The following is a 16,922-nucleotide window of genomic DNA, read 5'->3' as shown; positions in this document are numbered from 1 at the left end:
TGCTCCAAGACCAGTAATAGTTACTGAGAATCTTTCAAAGATGTCAAACAGCATTTATTGGTTTAATAGTCTAGAAAGTATTTAAATTTTTATATGACATTTCTATATGTCTTATAACATTTATAGTAATTTTCAGAGAACAAAATCATATATATTAAATAGCCTTTGTATCTCCTAGATCAAATCAAGTATCTCATAATATGAAAAGCATAATTGTTTTCATATAATAAAGATCTGTACATATAGATATGACTCGTTCTTAAACATCTGCAGAGCATCCCACTGTATATCATTCATACATTAGACATTAGGCTTCAATGAACAACTGTGAACATATATTGAACAAATATATCTATTCGATATAATTCCTAAACTGAAACTAATGGATCAAAGAGTTACAAAAATATCTCCATAAAAGGCTACACAAATTAACTCTCATCACAATGGACAAAAGAGGTAACAACTGTCTTGAACTTCAAATGTCAAATATGAATTACAGTAATTTTAACCACTGATAGGTAAACAAAATAAGAACTCACCTCGTCTACCTCCACTGCCACTTCTACTTTGGTAAGTGTCACCATTACCTGTAAGGTATTGATTTGCACAATATTTACAGAAAACACAACTCCTCCTCAAAAGCACATAAACCATGAGAAGCAATTACTCAAGACTCTTATTCCCTTAATCCATCCATTTCTTAATTCAGATTTGTTACCCTTTACTTCTTTCATATTTTTTTCATCAAGCATTTTCCCCCCAAGTTCTCTTTAAACTCACAAACCATTTTCCTCTAACTCAGAATCATTTTTTAAAAGCAAAGCAAACATCATTTTTCCTTCCTCCAATTAAAAGCATAGTTCTCACTTAAAATTAAATGGCAGGGAACTGATGTGGCTTGAGTGACTGAGCTCCTGCCACCCACATGGGAGGTCTGGGGTTCGGTCCCCAGTGCCTCCTGGAAAAAACAACATAAACAAAAAACAAACAAAACAAACAAAAAACCTAACTCAGGAAAGCCCATGTGGGTCAGTGGTTGAGTGCCAGCTTCCCACTTACAAGGCCCTGCGTTCAATCCCTGGCCCCCAGTACATAAAAAAAAAAAAAAAATTAAATGGCAAATAACAGAGAAGAAATAATTCATAGTGTACAAATTTTATAAGGGAGGCAAAACTTTCCATTTATTTTGCCTGAAGATTTAAAAATGAAGAGCCTAGCTAATGTACTTAGACATATATATTAGGTCTACTAATCCTAGCGCTAAAGCATATATGAACAACTGATAGTAATAAATTCTATTTTTCACCTGCGCCACTTAATGATGGTCTTCTAGAACCAAAAAGGCCACTGGTACGCTGCGTCCCTTCATCTTGTTCATATTTATCTAGATCCGTAGATAATAAAATTAGATTATGTTACTTTTAAGAAGTTTTAAAATCATACAGTAAACCCCAAAAAATCAAATATAGTGGCAGAAGTTAAAAATATGTGGGGTAAAATAGTTTAACAAGAATCACAATCAGTATTTTTCTAAGTATCTCAGAAAGGACTTCTCTCCATATTATTTCAGTTACAAATTATATCTTCACATTTTTTACTTTATTGAAATTGTTTTATTAAATTTATTTATAAAACAAGTTAGGGCCAATGCTATGCCAAAATATGATAAAGCAAAGTCGCTTCCAAAAATAGCACTCTTATGCCCCCAGAAACTTCACATTGCATCATTTCACTGTTTATTCTCCAGAATAGCACCCCACTGTTGCCAAATCAAACCTCATCTTTCCTGTACAGCAACCCTTCAGGTCTCTACCTTCTTTAAAAAGTAACAATTCACTAATTTGATGCACATCCATTAAACCAGTACTATAAATTTGTTTTTAGCTTTCAAAACCACTAATCTGTCCTCCTTTGTTAAGAGATATATACATTCCAACAGTGAGTTCTGAGGCAGAAAACCACATTGGTGGAAGAAGGATTTTTGAGGGTATAGAGGCATAGGAAGGCCACCTATTTATAAGGTCACTCATCATTATCAAGGCTCTAAAACTTTTTGTGGTTCGTAATGTTAATTAACTGGATAACACAATATTCTAAAAAATTTATATATTCTGATTTAACCAAGCTGCAATTACATATCGTGTCTAAAAAAACAATACTAGTATCTACACTGTGGGTAGATTATTGCATACCAGGCACTGTGCTAAGCTATTCTTATCAACCCTACATAAAAGGTATTATTTTTATAATTTCCTTCTTAACAAATGAAGCACACCCTTTGCAATCCACTACTAACTTGGACTTCCTAGACCAAATCCTCCACGGCAACCTCGGAAACTACCTCTTCCACCTCTTCTGGATGACCCTGAAGTTTCTGTATCATTTCCATCTTGATATCCTATAATATTAAAACACACAAATACAAGAACAAAACAATAGAGAAACCTTGGAGACGTGGTGGCCAAATGTAATGAAGTCTTGCATAATTCAGTGACTTTAAGTAAGTATTTTAAGGCATGCGTAACACCAGTTAGTGAAAGGAAAATACCATAACTAACCTACAAATGGTCAATTTTACTAATATAAATAGATATGGTGATGATTAGGGGGAAAAAACCCACTGCTCGGTTCAGAAATCAATATTAAAACTGACTCAAAGGAAAAAATGTCCCTTAAGTATAACACTGAAAGTCTCCACAACTGCAACATTAGCTGAATTTCCAAAATCCAAAGAAGTATTAAATAAATCCTAGGCTTTTATTTGTTCCCTATAGAAAACAGTAAACATCTTACTCAAAGTACAGATGTTTGGGTGCATATAAAGTCGGATTTCCTGTTAAAAACAATTCATTTTTAATTCAACTGAAATAGCAAAAATTCAGTAGAAACAGTTCTAGCAAAATATGATTCTACCTAGGGAAGAACAAGATCAATTCAAAACCAAAGTACTACTGAGCAAGAAAAAAGTAATTGAGGTTGTTTAATGTATGAATTTCTATCTAAAGAGACTGATCAACAAAGGTAAAAAATATACATAACCTGTTTCCTGATTTTAGAACATACATTTTTCAAAGCCTGTTTATAAAATGGGCAGAATTCAAAGTAAACTGATATTCATTTATTGCCTAAACCCTAAAGAACAATTCTGAATCTATAAATATTTTATGCATCAGGAGATAATTATATCCACTTTTTTTTCAAGATTTATTTATCTCCCCTCCGCACCCCCGCCCCCGTCCCAGTTGTCTGTTCTGTGTCTATTTGCTGTGTGTTTTATTTTGTCCGCTTCTGTTGTCAGTGGCACGGGAATATTTGTGTTTCTTTTTGTTGCGTCATCTTGCTTTGTCGGCTCTCCGTGTGTGTGGCACCATTCCTGGGCAGGCTGCACTTTCTTTCGCGCTGGGTGGCTCTCCTTACGGGGCGCGCTCCTTGCGCGTGGGGCTCCCCTATGTGGGGGACACCCCTGCATGGCAGGGGACTCCTTGCGTGCATCAGCACTGTGCGTGGGCCAGTTGCACATGGGTCAAGGAGGCCCGGGGTTTGAAGCACAGACCTCCCATGTGGTAGACAGGCGCCCTAACCACTGGGCCAAGTCCGCTTCCCTACCCACTGTTTTATTCTAAATTATTTATGTCTCCATATCTTTTAAGAAATTCTGTGAGAACTTATCTTTTCAAGAAACAGTTTACCTTCTTGATCTTCTCTATTCCTTAAGTGTAAGGTACTTTTCTTGTAAAAAGTATGAAGAGATATAAAAAGTACTAAGTTTAAAATACAATAAAATGAACACCTTTGAACCTGCTACCCAATTTAAGAACTAAAATATTCCTAATAACCTTTGTTGCCCATGTGTTATCTCTTGCGCTAATTTGTATGCCTCCTTCACCAGAGAACCTCACCACCAATTAGATTTTCACTTCCTTGCTTTTATGTTTAATTTTCCACCTGAGTACATATCCCTAAACAAATGCATTTTTAATCTTATTTTTGAGCTTCTTATAACAGAATCACACTGAACACATCCTTCTACGTTGTTTCTTTTACTCAGCTTTTTGTTACATTAAATAATGATTTTTTTCACTTTTACTACTGAATACTCCTCCATTGTATGTTTCTAGTTATTTGTGTTTATCCTTATCATTTCCTTCTATTGAGTTTTCATTCTTTTTTAAATTATTTAAATTGAACACTAAGCTCACTGACTTCTTGCTATAAAACTTCCTCTAAGAGCTAGCTGCTTTTTAGTTGTATCCCGTAAGTTTTGATATGTATTGTTTTTACTATCATTCAGTTCTAAACACTTCATTATTTCCAGTATGAACTGTCACCTGTAAGTTGAGAAATTCAGTTTCCAGATCACAAGAGTTAGGCTTTTTGTTACTAATTTCTACTTTTATTGTACTTTAATAAAAAAAACATGGTCTATGATATAAATTCAATAGTATATGTAGGGACTTCCTTTTTGACCTTAATAGATGGTCAAAATGTATTTCCCACATTGCTTGAAAAGAATGTTTAACTTCCAATTTGGGGGTATATAATTCCAAATAGAAATATTAAATGAAGCTTATTAACTGATTTCAAATCTTATTTCTGGTATTCACAGCTACCAGTTTGAGTGAAAGTGTTTAAATCTACTAGGAATAGGATTTGAAAACTTTCATAATTCCATCTATTTTTGCTTTATGTGTTTTTTAAGGTTATGTTGTTAGATTCAAACCATATTCAGAACTACAATGTGTTCATGGTGAACCTATCTTTTCATTAAGTAACTATTTATCCCTAATATGTCTGCCTTATATCTGTCTCATATTTCTATACCAGTTTTGTTAAAACTGACGTGATTTTTCTATTTTCAACTCTGTATTGAAATGTTTATATTAAAAAAAATAAACATTTATACTATGATTGCAGATACATGGATTTTTATTTCTATCATCTTATTTTGTGTTTTCTCTTTACTGAATTTTTCAATGTTTTCTGTCCTTTCTGTTCTTCTATTGGATATCCCCAATGATAAGTTATACCTTATTTTATCCCTTTACCTATATTCTTCTCTTGATGAACATTTAAGAAATCTTTAAATTAGTTTCAATCTAGTCTTCTTCCTAAAAAATTGTCCTTCTATTGGATTTCTTCTACTGGTAAGTTATACATTTTATCCTTTTCCTGATTATTCTTCAATTTGTCCACATTTAAGAAATCTTTCCATTAGGGTCAATCTATTCTCCTTCCTACTAAGCTGAGAAAGATCTTAAAAAAGTCTTTTTTCTTGCTAGTAATGATCATCATTAGTTTATGCAGTCAATATTTACTTATGTTTATGAGTTTTTGTTTTGTTTGGTTGGGCATTTTATTTATTTATTTTGGTTCATCACTGCTTCTTTCTACCTGGGTTCAGTTTTCTTCTTACTCTAGTATACACTTTTAGTAGTTCTTTCTCCAACTACCTGAGAGGGTTAAACACCATCTTTATCTGAATGACATTACTTCTTCCTGACACATAAATTATCTGAATAGCATTCTGAGATCAAAGCTATTCTCTCTGAGCATTCTAAATGTACTTTTCTACAATAGTCTGACCTCTACCATTTAGGAAGAAAAAATTCTGCTGTCAATCTGTCTCTTTTCACTGGTAGTTTTAAAGATTTTCTATCTTTGTAATACTGTACTTTTAATAGATGCAAAAGGATATGGATTTGTTTTTGTTTTGCTCAGAATGACTTTGTTTCTTTAACTCTGGAAAATTCTCACCTATTCTCTTTGAAGAGTCTTCTCTACTTCTCTACACACTCCTCCCTCCACCCCCACACCCCACCTCACCTACTCACCCACCAATTTTCTCTTTCTATTCTCTCCTTCAGGAGCTATTTAGACCTATGGTGGAATAATAAAACTTTTCATTTTATCTTCCATATCTGTTAATCATGTTTTCCATATCCAAATTTAGAGAATTTCCTCAGATATATTTTTATCCACTATTCATCTGTTTAATCTGTTTAGTCCATCCATTATGTGTATTTTAATCACTACATTCTTGTAAATGCATATTGATTTCTTTTCAAATTTACTTCTGTCAATGCATCAATAGCTATAATACCTCAGTATCTCTGGTATCTATTTTTTTTCCTCTATGTAATAGAAACTACAAAATTTAAATGAACATCCATCTTCTTTACCCAGAGAAGATGCCAATTCAGAGCTATATAACTAGAGGTAAAAATAAAATGGATGTTACATAGAATCAAAAGTCTGCATTACCTTGTTTTAAGGTAGGGGCAGAAACTCCCTGTATCCTCCACAGTCCCAAAAATAAGGATCTTTGTTAAACTAAATAGGTTAAAAGTAAGAATAAAACACTAAACAGCCATTAAAATGAATGAACTAGATCCACATGAATCAATATATAAGTTTCAAAAATTTATGAATAAAAAGTCACTAAAAAGGGTATAACATAAAACTTTTATAAAAACATGAACTAGAAATATATACACCAATGTCAAAATGAGTTATCTCTAGGAAGGGGAAGATGTAAGATGTAAAATATAAAGGAAGGATAGGCTTTCCAAACAATTCTGTCGAGTTTCTTTTCTTCTGCATTTGAAGTATGATAAATATTTCTGTCAAAGCTGGGTAGTAACATACAGGTGTTTGAAATAGAATTTCCTATACTTTTCTGAACGGTTAAAATATTTCAAAATTTACCTTTTGAAATGCCATTTTTCATATAATTAAGATGTATTTTTAAAGGCAATATAAGTCCTATTAGATACATTCTGCATTTATAAAGAAGAGCTGACAATCACTTAACATTCTTAAAGCTATCTGGTAACAAAATTCAGCAAGGAATGAGTTTCCAAAACTTTTAATTTTCATGGAAAAGAAACATGAACACCTTTTTTTCATTAAAGTATTTATAAATTTAGCAAGGTTATTTAAACTTCAATATACAAAAGTCAATTGAAGTATTGGCACAAGTGGATATCCACATGCAATATGGAAGCAATAATAAAACCAAGCCCCCTACCTTACACTATGTATTAAAATTAACTCAAAATGGAATACCCACATAAATATAACTGCTAAAACCATAAAACTCTTAGAAGAAAATATAGGGTAAAATCTTCAGGACCTTGTATTTGGCAATGGATTCTTAAATATAATACTAAGCACAAACAATAAAAGAAAAAATTAACTGGACTGCATCAATTTTTAAAATTTCTGTGCAAAGGACATTATCAAGGAAGTAAAAGATGATCCATGTAATGGGAGAAAATAGTTGCAAATCATATCTGATATAGATCTAATATCCAGATTCTATAAAGAACTCTTATAACTCAATAAAAAAAAAAGGACAAATAACCCAATTTTAAAATGAGCAAAAACGTGAATGGACATTTCTCCAAATAAATAAATGGCCTAAAAGCACATGAAAAGACGCTCAACATCATTAACCATTAGTGATATGCAAATAAAAACCACAATGAAATATTACTTCACACCCGTCAGAGTGGCTATTACTTTAAAAATGGAAAATATGTGCTGGTGAGAATGTAGTAGAATTGGAAACCTTGTACATTGGTAAAGCGAATGTAAAAGAGTTCAGAGGCAGAGAATTACCATATGACCCAGCAATTTCACTCCTAGGTATATACCCAAAAGAACTGAAAATAGGTGTTCAAACAAAAACTTAACATATGCATGTTTGTGGCAGCACTATACACAGTAAACCGAAAGTGGGAACATGACCATCAATGGGTGAATGGATAAACATATAATGTCTACCCATATAATAGAATATTTTTCAGTCATTAAAGGGAATAAGTACTGACACACGCTACAATGAAACATCAGATATCATGTAAGTGAAAAAAGACATAAAAGGCCACATACAGTATGAATCCAGTCATGTGAAATATCAAGAATAGGCAAAGCCATCAAGACAGAAAGGAGATCAGTGATTTCCAGGAGCTTGAGGGGTACGGAGAGAGAAGAATGAGGAGTAACTACATAATGGGTGTACCATGTCCTTTTGGAGGCATGAAAATGTTCTGTAACTAGATAATAGTTGCACAACACTATAAATGTACTAAAATGTCATCAGTGGTAAATTCTGTTATGTATTTTACAATAAATAACAAGAGAAATCTCAAATCGATAATCTAACCTTCAACCTTAAGAAACTAGAAAAAGAGCAACTAAACCCAAAGAAAGTACAAGGAAAGGGAAATAAAAATGATTAGAGCAGAAACAAATGAAATACAGAACAGAAAAATAATAAAGATCAACAAAATTAACAAACCTTCAAATAAGATGACTAAGAAAAAAAAAAGAAGACTCAAATTACTAAAATCCGGAATGAAAGAGGGGACATTACTACTGATCTTACAGAAATAAGTTATAAGGGCATATTATGAACTATATAACATATGAGATAACCTAGATAAACTGGTGGACAAATTCCTAGAATTACACAAATTACACAAACTGATTCAAGAAGAAATAAAAAATCTAAATAGATCTCTAACAAATAAAGAGATCGAGTCAGTGAAAAAAAATATCCCAACAAAAAAAAGTCCAGGTCCAAATGACCTCACTGGTGTATTCTACCAAACATAAAAAAGAATAAACACCAATCCTTTGCAACCCCTTCCAAAAAAAACACAATAGTAAGAAACACTTCCAGCCTCATTTGATGAGGCTAGTGCATTATCCAGATACCAGAGTCAGACAAAGGTATCATATGCAAAGAAAACTCCAGACCAGTATCCCTTATAATAAAGATTAAAAAATATTCAACAAAATACTATGAAACAGAATCCAGCAATATATTAAAAAGATTATACAAATGGCCTAGTTGAACTTTTCCTAGGATTTCAAAGGCTGGTAAAACATGATAATCATTCAAGGCAATATAATCTCATATAGATGCAGAAAAAGCACTGACAAAATCTAATACTCTCTCATGATTTAAAAAAACTCAACAAACCAGAAGCAGAAGGGAACTTTCTCAATCTTTTAAAAGGCATCTATGAAAAATGCACAGCTTACATAATATTGGTGAATAACAAAGTCTTCTACCTAAGATCAGGAACAATACAAGGATGCACACACTCCTCACTGCTATTCAAGATCAGTAGGACAACTAGGCAAGAAAAAGAAAAAGAAACCAACGGCATCCAGATTTGAACAGAAGTAAAACTACCTCTATGTGGAGACGGGCTCTTATATATAGAAAACCCTAAAGATCTACCAAAAATTATTAGAACTAATAAACGAGTCCAGCAAAATTGCAGGATACAAGACCAATATACAAATAGCAGACTGGTGGTTGCCAGGGAATGGGACACATAGTTTCTTTTTGAGGGGATGAAAATGTTCTGGAATTAGTTGTGACAGTTACACAACACAATGAATATACTAAAAATCACTGAATGTGTACCATTTAAAAAGGTGAATTTTATGTCATGTGTAGTATATCCCAATTTTTTTAATGCTATAAAAGTGATACACATCACAAAATATCATATATTCAGGCACCAAAACTATTCACCACAGTGAACACTACAAAACATGGTTAAGAAAAATTAAAGACTTAAGTAAATGGAGATTCATAGAGTGCAAGATTTCATCATAAAGATGTTGATTCTCCTCAAATTAATCTACAGACTCAACGCAATCTCAATAAAAATCCCATCAGGTTTTTGTGGAAAGTGATCAAAATGATTTTAAAAATTCCATGCAAATGAAAAGGACTAAAGATAATCTCAAAGAACAAACCCAGAGGACTTACACTACCAGAAAGGGACCTATTATGAAAGTATTGCTATCAGATAATGTGGTAAAGGTGCAAAAAGAAAGAAACTGACCCATGAAATGAGTCATGAAACAGGTCATATATACAGCCACCTGATTTAAGACAAAGCCAGCCTTTATAATTTTAAACTTACAGAAAAGTTGCAAAAATAGTTCGAATAACTCCTGTATGCTCTTTCTGCTGGGTATCTTTTAATGAACAGAAGTTATTCATTTTAATCAAGCCCAATTTAGCATTCTTTTCTTTTATAGTTAGTACCTTTCTCTTACTATTTAAGAAGTCTTTGCCCCTTCTAAAGTCAGGAAGATTTTCTCTTATATTTTCCTTTTTAAACATTTTGGCTTCCACATTCAAATTATAGTAAATCTAGTATTTAATTCTGTATATGGAGTAAGAGAGAATAAAGGTCCAATTTTTTCCATATGGATACCCAGGTGATTCAGCATAGCTTACTGACAAAGTTAAATCAAATTAATGGCCTGACTGCCTCACTTAAATATGAATTAAAATGATGTAAAATAAACGTAAAAATAAAGATGATGTTCACTGTTCTGCAGAGAACAATCAAAAATTTAAAAATATGAGCTATGTTTTAGAAACATTCAGTGTCAAAACTTGCTTTTTAAATAAGCAATGCTAAAAGATGAATCTGTTACAAAAGTTTGTATTTTCCTGAGCTAACCTCCCCAGCAATACACACACCCAATTAAAATAATAGGACACAATTTAGGAGATGAATAGCCATTTCTCATTTACCACCAAATCCATTCCCTCAGAGCCCTAACTAGGCTATGCTGAAATCCACTGCAAGTCTCAGTTTCACTAGGGAGGGCCTTCTCTTTCCGCAAGCTACCCATCTAATGGGCAAGGAGATGACCCCAAGTTGCAGCAAAAACATTCAGATATCTGATTACTATTACTATGTAGTTCCAAACAAAAACCCCTTTTATCATAGGCAGATTTGCATATCTGTAGCAATTTTATAAGGTCACTGTGTTTTCTTGGAGTTCTGCTGTTGTAGTTGTTTTTACAATATTTGTCTACAGATAATCAAAAACTAAGCATAATTTTTATAGCATCTCATCTCAACTTCATTAGAGGCAGGATTAGCAGGGTATGGGGGAATACTGCCAGATTTGAACAAAAAACAATTTACAATTTCTCCCCTCCTCTATACCTCCAATGATCCAATTCAGAGACAAAGACATCCCAGTATATCTACACTGTGACTGACCGAAATTCACACGGTCCATCAACTGTACTTCACAGCACATTCTGGAGGTTTTAAAAAAAAAAAAAAAAAATCCAGTAACATTAGAAAGTGAAATGAGGGTCACCTACTAAATAGTCACTCAAATTTCAACAGCAGAAAATATATGCTAAGGTGTTTTTCCTCAAAGGTTTTCAACATCCAATTTTACTTCTTTCAGCTCTTCCAAAGTCGGTTTCATCAACTTAGTACCTCTGTCTTAAGTATTAATACAAAATGTTCCAAAACATGAGGTTCTTACCTCCTCTCCTAGAAAACCCTCTGTTCCGTGTCTGATTTTCTTCACAGTCATTACGCTCTTGAATAAAAATTTTACATGTGAATAACATCTAAATAATTAACTTTCAAAATGTAACATCTAAAAAATAGCATTGTCATAAGATAAATTAGTAAAGAAAATAAGTATCTTAAGTTAAAATATGAACATTTTCTTGAAATAACGTTTCTTGAACATATTTCTTGAAACAATTTTCACAACAAAAATATACAGTAATTATTCAATTCTCTATGCAAATCATCTAAAATATCTAAATACTGAAAGTTAAATATGAAATTGAGAACTGAGTATCTGCATGAAATATACACAGCACAGCAATCCAAACAATAAGAATATAATAAATGTCAGTTTGACTAAAAATGGTATCAGGAATATCTAAACTAATTGAACAAGTAATTCTCAAATGAGGTCCACAGACCACTAGAAAACTATAATTTTATTTATAATGAAACATGTTTTTCCATAATTTCTTTCCTAATAAACCTGAGACATTGGTGCTTTCTTAAAAATAAGAAGACTTTACCCCATTCATCCTAATGAAAGAATAGGGGGATAAATTGGCCTGCTTTTAGATTATGTTAACAAGTAACATTGCCAGGGTTCCCAAACAGTGATATGAGGATCACTGTACTAAGATTTATCTGTAGAGTTGGTTAAAAATTAATTCCTAGGTCCCACTCCTACTTTGTTTATTCTCAAAGTATAGAATATTAGCAAAGAATGAATAAAACTTTCAACTTTAAAAGTCATACTATTAAATGAGAAAGGCGATATCACCACTGACCCCACAGAAATAAAGACTATCATAAGAGGATATTTTGAAAAACTATATTCCAACAAAAATGACAATCTAGAGGAAATGGACAAATTCCTAGAAACACATAAGCAGCCCATATTGACGAAAGAAGAAATTGATGATCTTAACAAACCAATCACAAGCAGAGAGATAGAATCAGTTATCAAAAATCTCCCAACTAAGAAGAGCCCAGGGCCAGATGGCTTCACAGGTGAATTCTACAAAACATTCCGGAAAGAACTGACACCAATCCTGCTGAAACTATTCCAAAACATCGAAACAGAAAGAACATTACCCAACTCCTTCTATGATGCCAACATTACCCTAGTACCAAAGCCAAACAAAGACATCACAAGAAAGGAAAATTACAGACCAATTTCTCTAATGAACCTAGACGCAAAAATACTTAACAAAATACTTGCTAATCGTATTCAACAACACATTAAACGTATTATACACCACGACCAAGTGGGATTCATCCCAGGTATGCAAGGATGGTTCAACATAAGAAAATCAATCAACGTAATACACCATATAAACAGATTGAAGGAAAAAAATCACATGATTATATCTATTGATGCAGAAAAAGCATTTGACAAAATACAGCACCCTTTCTTGATAAAAACACTCCAAAAGATTGGAATACAAGGGAATTTTTTGAACCTGATAAAGAGTATATATGAAAAACCTAAAGCCAATATTGTTTACAATGGAGAAATCCTAGACTCCTTCCCTCTAAACTCAGGAACAAGACAAGGATGCCCACTGTCTCTGCTCCTATTTAACATTGTCTTAGAAGTACTTGCTCGAGCACTGAGGCAAGAACCAGAAATAAAAGGCATTCAAATTGGAAAGGAAGAAGTCAAAATTTCATTATTTGCAGATGACATGATCCTATACATAGAAAACCCTGAGAGATCTACAACGAAGATTCTAGAACTCATAAATGAGTTTAGTAAAGTCGCAGGGTATAAGATCAATGCGCAAAAATCAGTAGCATTTCTGTACACCAATAATGAGCAAGATCAGGAGGAAATCAAGAAACAAATACTATTCACAATAGTAAATAAAAAAATCAAATACTTAGGAATAAATTTAACTAAAGAGGTAAAGAACTTATACGAGAACTATACAAGATTGTTCAAGGAAATCAAAGACCACCTAAATAAATGGAAGACTATTCCTTGTTCATGGATAGGAAGACTGAACATTATTAAGATGTCTATCCTACCAAAACTGATATACACATTCAATGCAATCCCAATAAAAATCAACGCAGCCTTCTTTAAGGAACTAGAAAAACTAACTATGAAATTTATTTGGAAAGGAAAGAGACCCCGAATAGCCAAAGACATACTGAAAAAGAAAAACGAAATTGGAGGAATCACACTACCTGACTTCAAAACATACTATAAAGCTACAGTGGTGAAAACAGCATGGTATTGGCATAAGGAGAGACACATAGACCAATGGAATCGAATTGAAAGCTCTGATATAGAACCTCACATATACAGCCACATAATATTCGATAAAGCCACCAAACCCTCTCAATTGGGAGAGAGTGGCCTATTCAACAAATGGTGTCTGGAGAACTGGATAGCCATATGTAGAAGAATGAAAGAGGATTACCATCTCACACCTTATACAAAGATCAACTCAAGATGGATCAAAGACCTAAATATAAGAGCCAAGACCATAAAAACCTTAGAAAGCAGTGTAGGGAAACATCTACAGGACCTTGTAATAGGAAATGGATTTATGAATATCTCACCAAAAGCACGAGCAGCAAAAGAACTAATAGATAAATGGGACTTCCTCAAAATTAAAGCCTTCTGCACCTCAAAGGAGTTTGTCAAGAAAGTAAAAAGGGAGCCCACACAGTGGGAGAAAATATTTGGCAATCATATATCTGATAAGAAACTTATAACTTGCATATATAAAGAACTCCTATATCTTGAAAATAAAAAGATAAACAACCCATTTAAAAAATGGGAAAAAGACTTAAACAGACACTTCTCCGAAGAAGAAATACAAATGGCAAGAAAGCACATGAAAAAATGTTCCAAATCTCTAGCTATCAGGGAAATGCAAATCAAAACTACAATGAGATACCATCTTACACCCATAAGATTGGCAGCTATGAAAAAAACAGAAGAATACAAGTGCTGGAGAGGATGTGAAGGAAGGGGAACACTCATCCACTGCTGGTGGGAATGCAGAAGGATCCAACCATTCTGGAGGACAGTATGGCGGTTTCTCAAAAAACTAGCCATAGATTTGCCATATGACCCAGCAATACCACTGCTGGGTATATACCCAGCAGAACTGAAAACAAGGACACAAACCGATATACGTACACCAATGTTCATAGCAGCATTGTTCACTATTGCCAAAAGTTGGAATCAACCCAAATGCCCATCAACAGATGAGTGGATCAATAAAATGTGGTATATACACACAATGGAATACTACTCAGCTGTAAGAACAAACACACTACAAACACATGTGATAACATGGATGAATCTTGAGAACCTTATGTTGAGTGAAGCAACCCAGACATTGAAGGACAAATACTACATGACCTCAATGATATGAAATAAACAAGCTGCCCTAGATAGCAAGAGACTGAACGATAGGCTTACAGGAAATCGGAGGGTGGAGGAAGGATATGAGCCGATGTCTGCAGGGGTGGAATTTAAGACGAGATGGTGGTAAGTATGAACACAAAGAAGAGATAAAAGGGGGGCAAGGGGTTGCCTTTGGTTGGGGCTTTACGGGTTTGAGGGTGGCTGGGGAGGGACGGATGGGTAACGTTGCCCAAAAGTGGGGGGAGGGAGGGGTAGCATACGAACACAGGAGAGGGTCAGGAGGTGGTGGAGAGTAAAATGCCGAGAAAATCATATCAAAATATAATAAAGAGGGTTACCTGTTTAGAATGCTTGGAGGGGAGGGTCTGATGCAGGACGGGCTCCTGGGGAATGTCTAAATGCTCATTCTGCCAGAGTGGGTGACACCATGGGGTGGAATCCCAAGTAGTGAGAGTGGGGGTGGACCCACATCCTGGGGAGGACTAATGCCATCAAATAGAGGGAACTGTATCCCTCGAGAGAAAGGGTGGCTCCCAGGGCATTGGGGCAGTTGAGCAAGTTAGGCCCTGAACACTATTCCATCTATCTCTGGAAGTGGCTCCTCAGGAAACGGAGGTTGGCTGTCACTGTGGGCACCAAGGTGGAAGGGAAAATGGACGTTAAATGTGTGGAACCAAAGTAAATGGGGGGCAAGAGAGGAGTTTCTTGAGAGTACACAAGGATGGATATAAAACATGTAATATTACACCATAACATAAAGGAGATGACAGACTGATAATGTAAACCATAATGTAAAACATAGGATAACTAAAAATGTAAAAAACTGTGTATCCTAAAGTATGCACCATAATGTAAGCACAGATGTTACCTTGTTAGAAAGCTAATATCTCAGACTCTGTACATCACCTTAAGTAAATATGATATGAATAGGGCGTAAGAGTATCACTGTGGAAGGGAAAAGGTTTTCTGGTGGATGTGTGGGAGTGCTGTATATTATATATATGCATTGCTGTGGTCTAGGACTCCTGTGAAGAAATGCTGAATAATTAGGGGGGGAAAAAAAAAGGATAGGATGTGGAATTTTTTCAAATCAACATTCTTTATCTAAGTTCTTTATCTAACTTTATCCAAGTTCTTTATCTATCCTTTAAACCCATCGCTATATGCCATTCCCTAGTAAGGGACCATGACATTATATTGGGCTTCAAATTTCGGGGAGTTCTGGATCACAGAGTGTTTCAACAATGGCAATGGAGGGATACTGGTATGGGATACCAATGACAGGTGATATATGGCTGACAGGGAGCTGTACAGAACATATGTCCAGGGTGCATGGTAATGATTGGATATACTCATAGTGGCAACAATTAAAAACCACAGCAGGGGGGGTACTGGGTTCCTGGCCAGTGGTGCTCTGTCGTGGTCCCTAGGGGAGCAGCGACAGTCTCCCAGGTACAGCGGCGGGGACCGGGAGGGAGTGAGGGTTCAACAGTGAGCCCCTGATGCTAATGACTATGCTTGTGAGCTAATAAACCTAAAATAAGAACAAGGCCTAGAGCAACATTGTGCCTGGGAATTTCCTCCTGTCAGCCTTCATGTTACTCAAATGTGGCCAGTCTCGAAGCCAAACTCAGCATGTAAATGCAATGCCTTCCCTCCAGCGTGGGACATGACACCCAGGGATGAGCCTCCCTGGCAACGAGGGACCACTATCAACTACCAACTGATGATGCAACTGGAAAAGGACCTTATACGGAAGGTTCAATGCGGATCAGCAGAATATCCATGTCTACATAAAATAACATGACTTTAAAATGCTGTTTGACCTAAAGTAAGGGGGAAATGGAAAGGAGAAATGAGTTTATATGGCTATGAGTTTCTAAAAAAGAGTCTGGAGGCTGGCAGAAGGATTGCCCTCATGCACAACTGAGCAGAGTCAGAGAGACAGTAAAAGCAGATACAACCCCCAGATATTGGTTCCTTTGAAGGCTAAAGAGACCCACGAGAGTTATGGTCATGGCCGATGGGGTTAACTACCAGGGCAGATGGCCCCTCTTTGGAAATGGTGTTTATGTGTGATGAATCTGGACTCAGATGGGATCTCCCTTCATAAGACTTTCATGCTAATGTGCTGGAGGTGCAGTTAATGTTGGGGTTTAAGATATATTTAGGGG

At 34.8% G+C, this 16,922-nt stretch overlaps 1 protein-coding gene across 3 annotated transcripts in view; it reads right to left on the bottom strand.

Moving 5' to 3' along the window:
* Positions 1-16,922, bottom strand: part of DDX4 (DEAD-box helicase 4) — a 109,869-nt gene that overhangs the window by 28,356 nt on the left and 64,591 nt on the right. The window contains exons 7-10 of one of the 3 annotated variants that reach the window (XM_058309098.1): positions 11,329-11,385; positions 2,297-2,398; positions 1,307-1,384; positions 540-587 (exon numbers count right to left, since the gene is read on the bottom strand). In XM_058309098.1, the coding sequence (XP_058165081.1) occupies positions 540-587; positions 1,307-1,384; positions 2,297-2,398; positions 11,329-11,385 (285 nt within the window). The remainder of the gene's footprint in view (positions 1-539; positions 588-1,306; positions 1,385-2,296; positions 2,399-11,328; positions 11,386-16,922) is intronic. The other 2 variants (XM_058309099.1, XM_058309100.1) reach the window with 2 other exon arrangements.

Source organism: Dasypus novemcinctus, chromosome 2, assembly GCF_030445035.2.
Source record: "Dasypus novemcinctus isolate mDasNov1 chromosome 2, mDasNov1.1.hap2, whole genome shotgun sequence".
NCBI classification, from domain to species: Eukaryota; Metazoa; Chordata; class Mammalia; order Cingulata; family Dasypodidae; genus Dasypus; species Dasypus novemcinctus.
Note: the sequence above shows the minus strand (reverse complement) of the source record. Positions and strands in the feature narration are given on the sequence as shown.